Source organism: Nicotiana sylvestris, chromosome 5 (genome assembly GCF_000393655.2).
Source record: "Nicotiana sylvestris chromosome 5, ASM39365v2, whole genome shotgun sequence".
In the NCBI taxonomy this organism is placed as follows: domain Eukaryota; kingdom Viridiplantae; phylum Streptophyta; class Magnoliopsida; order Solanales; family Solanaceae; genus Nicotiana; species Nicotiana sylvestris.
Window position 1 is genome coordinate 68,418,489 of NC_091061.1, and position 8,519 is coordinate 68,427,007.

At 42.7% G+C, this 8,519-nt stretch overlaps 1 protein-coding gene across 1 annotated transcript; it reads right to left on the reverse strand.

The window, feature by feature from the left end:
• Positions 1 to 3,693: 3,693 nt before the first annotated feature.
• LOC138868783 (uncharacterized) lies at positions 3,694 to 7,264 on the reverse strand. The gene is made up of 6 exons (XM_070146354.1): positions 6,773 to 7,264; positions 6,098 to 6,490; positions 5,770 to 5,927; positions 5,387 to 5,530; positions 4,919 to 5,260; positions 3,694 to 4,660 (listed from the first exon to the last, which is right to left on the reverse strand). The coding sequence occupies exons 1-6, from the start codon at positions 7,262 to 7,264 to the stop codon at positions 3,694 to 3,696; spliced, it is 2,496 nt and encodes an 831-aa protein (XP_070002455.1).
• Positions 7,265 to 8,519: the final 1,255 nt, after the last annotated feature.

Here is an 8,519-nt window from a genome sequence, read left to right on the forward strand (position 1 = left end):
TCTCCAGGTGGACACCTGATTGCCAAAACATGAACTGTTCCTCTGAAACTGTTGCCTTTGAGCCTGATTACAACAAAACAAACAAAACAAAAGAAATTTTCCTGCCCCAATTTGGTGTTGGGTGCATCTGTGAGTGTAAATTAAATCATGTTACCACATTTCTCTAAGAATTTGAAAGCTAAATTCCATTATCCAGGAGGGTCCTGAAAACTCCTAGTTAAATGACAGTTTTAAAGCTAAGTTATATTTCCTAAAGGTACGACTTTCGCTAAATCTTGTTATCTATGAAGACCTTAAAACTAAATGCCATTATCCAGGAGGGTCCTGAAATTTAAAATCAAATCTCATCTTAAGAGTGAAAATTTCAGAGCTAAATTCAACTTCCTAACGGTGAAACTTATGCTAAATCTTAGCATCTAAGGGAGGTACTAAACTAAGTCCCATTATTCAGGAGGGTCCTAAAAATTTCAAATTGAATCTTATCCAAAGCATGAAAACTTCAAAGCCAAACTTATATTTCCTCAAGGTAGAGGCTATGCTAGAACTTGTTACTCATGAATGTTTTGAATTTTAACTAAGTCTCATTGTCTAGGAGGGTCCTAAGAATTTTTATGATTAAATCCCATTATCCAGGAGGGCCCTGAAATTTTAAAATTAAATCCCATTATCCAGGAGGGTCCTGAAAACTCCTAATTGCATCCTATCTTAAACATGCAAACTTTGAAGGCAACTTATATTCCTTTGGTGTACATTTATGCTAGATTATGCTACTCATGATTGTTTTGAATTTTAAACTAGGTCCCATTATCCAGTAGGGTCCTGAAAATTTACGGTCAAACCTGTCTGGTGCTCGCTTTTCCCCTACAAAGGATTTCTTCGAAACAAACAAAATTTTCTGCTCCTGTTTCAATCAAAGAAAAATCTTCTCAGTTTAAAATTGTGGTGGTTAGTTTGTGGCATTCTTGCTAAAGGTCTCTCCGCTGCCGTGCTTTGTTTTGACTGGCTTCCCCGAACTAGCCCTGAACCGCTTGACTTTCTCACTGACTTTTAACCCACATGACCTCGGATGACCCGAGTGTTCTATACCCGAACCATTGTTTTACACCTCTGACCCCTTTAACTGAACCTCTGCATCTCCCATGAAATTTCTAAATCATCCAGCCGATGGAACTTTCACTGGCGCTTTATATCCCACTTTACATCATACTATCTTTGGTATGTTCTGGCCACACTATGCTTTGTAATTTTTGAAGTTGGTAGTCAGCTTTGAAATCCTTTCTTATTTGCTTGACCAAGACTGACATTGAAACAACTTAGAGAAACGAAACCCAAAAGAACTTAAATGCAATGACCCTGAGAGTTAAGGATAAAGAAAATCCAAAACTGGATAACTTTCTAAAAAGGAAAAAGGAAAAAGACTTATCTGAGTGGAACATCTGGTACCAATGATCATGACATGCATTTCGGATTAATCGGCCCAATCTGTCCAACCAATCAACTTTCAGTTGCCATACTTTGTTGCCCCGAGATTCCATAACCAGACTTCTTCGCCAAAACCTTGACCTTATTCGGCCTGCGGTTCCCTGAAGGGTTTTCACCAACAAGCCTCTCTCATTTGTTCATCTCTCGAATCACTTTCGCCTTACGGTGCCCGTGAGGGTTTTTACCAATAAGACTCTCTCTTTTTTTTTCTCTCAGCTCTCGTCGCCTTATGGTGCCCGTGAGGGTTTTTACTAATGAGACTCTCTCATTTTCAACCTTTTTCTACTTGGACCAGAGTGTTGCCCCTGATATGAATTACCTCTCCTTGCTTGACTTGGCATTTCTCGAAGACTGATTGGAAGGTCTTTCTTTGGACCGTAATGTGGTCTTTTGGATAGGGTTAGAAAAAAAGGGTATCAAAGGCTCAAAACAATTCAAATGAGTTCAAAATTATAACTTTTGGAATCAGATTTCTTGCAATAACCACAACTTCTACCCCAGTTTCTTTGCTTGGGGACTTTTGGGATTTTTTTTGATGGGACCGAACCGTGAGGCTGCCTACGTATCCTTAAAAGGAATCAGGTCAAACGTAGTTCATGACATATAAGTTGCTTTGTTGTTGTGACTTTTCCTTTTTTTTTCTTCTTTTCCTTTTCTTCTTCTTTTTCTTTTCTTTTTTTTCTCTTTTCTTTCTCTTTTCATTCTTTTCTTTTACTTATCTTTTTCTCTCACGTTTCCGAGTTTTGCCACTAATTCCAAAAGAGGAGAATGAAAGGAAATAAATAAGACTCAAAAAGGGGTAACAAAGGATAAAGTGTTTAGATAGCAGAACAAAATGCCTTCATCATTCCAATCTTCAAAATATGCCAAGTACAAACAAATACAATTTAACCATAGAAATCATACATAATATCTTTTGGCTGCATTAGAATTGATAGTCATTTCTACACATTTGCCTTCTATATCTGTTAAATACAAAGCACTATTGGACAACACTCTTGTTACGACGAACAACCCCTACCAGTTTGGGGCGAACTTGCCTTTTGCTTCAGCCTGATGAGGGAGGATGCGTTTCAATACTAACCGACCCACTTCAAACTTCCGTGGATGCACTTTCTTATTATATGCTCTTGCCATTCTCTGTTGATACAATTGGCCATGACACACTGCTGCTAATCTTTTCTCATCAATCAAACTCAGTTGCTCCATGCAGGTTTTGAACCATTCATCATCATCAATTCCGGCCTTAGCAACAATCCGAAGGGATGGGAATTCAACTTCCGCGAGTATTACTGCTTCGGTGCCATATACCAACAAATAAGGAGTTGCCCCTACTGAAGTGCGAACAGTAGTGAGATAACCCAACAATGCAAAGGGAAACTTTTCATTCCATTGCCTGGAACCTTCTACCATTTTCCAAAGTATCTTTTTATGTTCTTGTTAGCTGACTCGACTGCTCCATTCGCCTTAGGGCGGTATGGGGTGGAATTGCGATGTGTAATCTTAAACTGTCGACATACCTCTTTCATCAAATGACTATTGAGATTAGCACCATTATCTGTGATGATCACCTTTGGGATCCCGAACCGACCAATGATATTTGAATGCACAAAATCGACCATTGCTTTTTGGTCACAGACTTGAAAGTTTTAACTTCAACCCACTTGGTGAAATAATCGATGGCCACCATAATGAACCTGTGCCCATTGGACGCTGCTGGCTCAATTGGTCCAATGACATCCATGCCCTATGGAACAAAAGGCCATGGTGCATACATTGTGTGCAATTTAGATGGTGGAGAATGAATCAAATCTCCGTGCACCTGGCATTTATGACACTTGCGCACAAAATCGATACAATCTCGCTCCATAGTGAGCCAATAATAACGTGCTCGTAGGATCTTCTTTGCCAGAACATACCCACTCATATGCGGTCCACAGACTCCGGAATGCACTTCAGTCATGATAGTCGTGGCCTGTCTAGCATCTATGCATCTTAACAATCCAAGATCTGGAGTTCTTTTGTACAACACCCATCCACTGAAAAAAAATCCGCTTTCCAACCGCTGAATTATTTTCTTTTGATCACCTGTGGCTTGTACCGGATACACCCCATCCTGATATATTCCTTGATATCGTGAAACCAAAGCTCACCATCAAGTTTTTATTCTACCACATTGTAGTAAGCATATTGATCGTGGACCTGAATATGCTACGGGTCAACATAGGCCTTATCTGGATGATGTAACATTGACGCGAAGGTAGCTAAAGCATCAACAACCTCATTATGGATCCTTGGAATATGCCTGAACTCTACTGGCCGAAACCGTTGACAAAGATCATGTAAACATTGCCGGTGCGATGTAAGTTTTAAATCCAGTGTCTCCCATTCTCCTTGAATTTGGTGCACCAGAAGGTCCGAGTCCCCCAAGACCAAGACTTCCTGGACACCCATGTCTACAGCTAAACTCAAACCCAGGATACATGCCTCATACTCAGCCATGTTGTTAGTACAGTAGAAACGAAGCTGAGCCGTAACAGGGTAGTGATGCCTTGTTTCAGAAATAAGTACTGCTCCTATACCAATGCCTTTCATGTTATCAGCCCCGTCGAAGAAAAGTTTCCATCCTGGCTTTTCGACCTGTTCCACCTCACCAATGTGCATCACCTCATCATCAGTGAAGTAAGTTTTCAAAGGTTCATATCCTTCATCCACCAGGTTCTCGGCCAAATGGTCCGCCAATGCTTGTGCTTTCATCACAGTCCGAGTCACATAGACGATGTCGAATTCTGTTAGTAAGATCTTCCATTTTGCGAGCCTCCCTGTGGGCATAGGCTTCTGATAGATATACTTCAACAGATCCAAGCGAGAGATGAGGTAAGTGGTGTAAGATGACAAATAATGCTTCAACTTCTGTGCTACCCAAGTTAGGGTGCAACATATCCTCTCAAAGTGAGTGTACTTAACTTCATAAGATGTGAACTTCTTGCTGAGATAATATATAGCCTGCTCCTTCCTACCGGTGATGTCATGCTGGCCCAATACGCAACCGAATGAATTGTCCAAAACCGTCAAATACAGAATCAAAGGTCTCCCCGGTTCTGGCGGGACCAACACAGGTGGGTTTGACAAGTACCCCTTTATCTTATCAAATGCTTCTTGACACTCATCTATCCACCTAACCGCAACATCCCTCTTTAACAGCTTGAAGATAGGCTCACAAGTCGTCGTAAGCTGAGTAATAAACCTACTGATGTAATTCAACCTCCCCAACAGACTTATCACCTCAGTCTTGTTCCTCGGGGGTGGCAACTCTTGGATAGCTTTGATCATTGACGGGTCCAATTCAATACCTCGATGCCTGACTATGAATCCCAACAACTTTCCAGAAGAAACACCGAATGCGCACTTTGTAGGATTGAGCTTAAGATTGTACCTGCGGAGCCTTTGGAGGAACTTCCTCAGATCTCCGACGTGGTCAGACTGCTTTTTGGACTTTATGATCACATCGTCCACATAAACCTCGATCTCCCTATGTATCATGCTGTGAAATATGGTCATGATCGCCCTCATGTAAGTTGCCCCAGCATTTTTCAAACCGAATGGCATGACCCGATAGCAGTACGTACCCCATGGTGTAATGAATGACGTCTTTTGTACATCTTCCTCATCCATTAAGATCTGATAATAGCCCGCATAGCAATCCACAAAAGACCCAATCTCATGTTTGGCGCAAAGATAACAAGGTTTATACATCCAAACGGATGGAACATAGAATCTGAATTAGAAATCTGGAATAATCTAGATAAACTGAAAGAAAATCAAAGCAAACTACCAAAACACCCTCCGAGTAGGAAGAGGAGTAGCTTCCCAATTGTTAATCTTTGCACTAGGCCCAACAAACTGCACATCCACTTTACTCGAACCCTCTCCAACTTCCAACATGTTCACATCGGCGAATATTCTCTCGAACATTTCAATCAAATCTCCATCCACATCAACCACTGAACTGGGAACCATCGTCACTGGGCGCTTTCTGGTACTAGGCCTGACAAATGATCTAGAAAGACGCGGGACTGGCTTTGGAAGGGCCCATGCCCTCTGTTTCATTTTTCTGGCTCTTCTCACATCTACGGCCGTGGGCTTGAATCCCAGACCAAATATATATAAGTTTTTAGGAAGAGACACCAACCGCACGATGCCCTGTAGAGATGCACCCAAACCCTTACCAGGTACAAAACCATTCTTCAACATTTCGAAAGCTACCATGACTGATGCGGCAGTTACCTTTGGAACTGGAACACATTTTCCCTCAGGAATTTCTCAAATGGCACTGTGTCAAAGACCTGATAGACCCTTGGCCCCTTGTCGTCCTCAACCTCAATGAATGGCACAATGGCATCACTATGAGCACACCGATTATCCTCACGGTGCTCAACTATTTCCTATCTATCCCATTCAAATTTGACCATCTGATGTAGGGTAGATGGGACCGCCTTGGCAGCATGGATCCAAGGTCATCCCAATAGCAGATTGTAGGAAACAAGCACATCCAGCACTTGGAATTCCATGGTAAATTCAATTGGCCCTGTCGTCAGCTCCAGTATTATATCACCGACTGAATCTTTGCCTCCACCATCAAATCCTCGAACGCAGATACTATTCTTGTGAATTCTCTCATCCGCACTTTCAAGTTATTTAAGGTGGAGAGAGGGAAAATGTTGCCATTGGAACCATTGTCAATCAATACTCGAGTAACCACGGAATCTTCACACTTCACCGTAAGATAGAGGACTCTATTGTGATCAGTGCCCTCCATGGGCAACTCATCATCAGAAAAAGTGACTCTGTTTACCTCAAATATCTTGTTAGCTATCTTTTCCAAGTGGTTTACTAAGATTTTGTTAGGAATATGGGCCTCATTCAGGATTTTCATCAAAGCCCAACGATGCTCGTCTGATTGGATCAATAATGATAATAGTGAAATCTGAGCAGGTGTCTTCCTCAACTACTCCACAATGGAATAGTCCTGCACTTTCATCTTTCTCAAAAATTCCTCTGCTTCTTCCTCGGTCACATCTTTCTTCACCAGCACCGGGTTATTTTTGGAGATCTTAGCTTTTCTCAACTCTTCGGGGGCAAAGCATCTCCCCGATCGAGTCAAACCATGGGTCTCACAAACTTCTTCTTTAACCTCTTTCCCTTTGTAAGTCACTGTCACTCGTTCATAATTCCACGGGACAGCCTTGCTGTTGACTATTGGTAATTGGGTTTTAGATTTGATAATTACAGTATCTATGCGAGCACCCTCCATAATTATGACAGGCTTGTTCGCCATCCCTGGCACCACCACTTTTGCTTTTTCTTGTTTCACTGCAACACGACTTAAAAACCCTTTCTTGACTACCACAGATGGTTCACTATTTGCCCCGCTCAACCTGATCACTAACTTCTCACTTGTTGACTTTTCACCCGGCCTGACCTCGCTGGCTCGAATCATCATGATGGTCTGTGAAGGCTTCTTGGGCTTCCCTACCTTATGCACTATCTCGATCATATTTGTCTTATGATAGGCCGGCAACGGATTCTGGTTGATATTGGGCGCCTCCGGAGCTTGGACCTCAATCCGGCTGGTATCAATGAGCTCTTGAATAGCTGTTTTCAATTGCCAGCATTTCTCTATGTCGTGCCCCGGAGCACCAGAACAATATTTGCAACTCATAGAGTGATCAAGATTTCTCGGGGGAGGATTTGGCAGTTTTGGCTCAATTGGATTTAGCATACCCAATTGTCTCAGCCTATGGAATAGACTAGTATAGGACTCTCCTAGTGGAGTGAAGGTTTTCTTCCTCTACAACCTCTCGTTATTGAATGCTTGATTAGGCTGTAAACCTGTTCCAGGGGGATTTCAGTAGGCTCTTGGGGGTGGATAGGCTTTTGTGGAGCTGGGTAGGTATTTTGTAGGGTTGGCGTACGCCATTGCACATGGGTAGGAGGTTGAGTGTATGTTTGGGCATGGTGGACAGAAAAATGAGGGTCTGGTGGTGGGTAGTAGTGTTGTGGTGAGCTATATGGGGTATGAGGGTAGGTTTGGTGGTAGGGTCGGGGCTGGTTATATTAATTTGATGGGCCCCTGGGTCCGAACCAAGCTCCTGACTCGATCATTGCAACATCTTCTTCTTTCCAATTGCTCCCCCAGTTCCACTTTGAATGGCCTGGGTGGTTGCCTTGATCGCCGAATAGCTCATGATTTTGTTTGTCTTGAGCCCTTCTTCCACCATACCGCCCATTTTTACCACTTCATTGAAGGACTTGCCTATAGCCATTACCAGATGTCCGTAATAAGTCGGTTCTAAGGCCTGCAGAAAATAATCCACCATTTCAGTTTCTTTCATTGGAGGGTCAACCCTCACTGCTTGCTCTCTCCAATGAAAACCATATTCTCTGAAACTTCATTGTGCTTTTTCTCAATTTTCGTCAAAGACAGACGATCCAGAATAATCTCGAGATTGTACTGGAAGTGACAAGCAAATGCCTGGGCCAGATCATCCCATGTGTACCATCTTCCGTGATCCTGCCGAGTATACCATTCCAGTGCTGAATCACTCAGACTCTGACTGAAATACGCCATTAGCAGCTCGTCTTTCCCACCATCTCCCTTAATTTTGCTACAAAACCTCTCAAATGTGCCACTGGATCACCGTGCCCATCATACAAATCAAACTTGGGCATCTTAAACCCTGCCAGCAATTGCACATTTGGAAACAGACATAGGTCTTTGTAGGCCACACTTACTTGACCTCCCAACCCCCGTATGTCTGTGAAAGACTATTCCAGGGTTTTAACTTTCTTGAACATCTCCTCCTGTTCGGGATTTTTAGATGGTTTTTCAGTTTCCGCAGGGAGGTCAAAATAAGGAGTGTAGGAATAGGATTCGGGAACCTTGAAAGTGGGCTCCGGGGGTTAATACTGGCTATCGTGAGTCTGGAACAGAGGCTCACTGTAGGATCGGTATAATGCAGCAGGTGGGGGTTCCA

What these genes read in the sequence shown, in the direction of transcription:
- LOC138868783 (XM_070146354.1), bottom strand. Translation starts at nt 7,264, where the DNA reads ATGCTAAATCCAATTGAGCCAAAACTGCCAAATCCTCCCCCGAGAAAT. An exon ending in AGGGTGCTCGCATAGATACT is followed by an intron (nt 6,491 to 6,772) that starts GTAATTATCAAA and finishes ATTGTGGAGTAG; the next exon opens with TTGAGGAAGACACCTGCTCA. An exon ending in TTCCTCCAAAGGCTCCGCAG is followed by an intron (nt 4,661 to 4,918) that starts GTACAATCTTAA and finishes TGTTGCGGTTAG; the next exon opens with GTGGATAGATGAGTGTCAAG.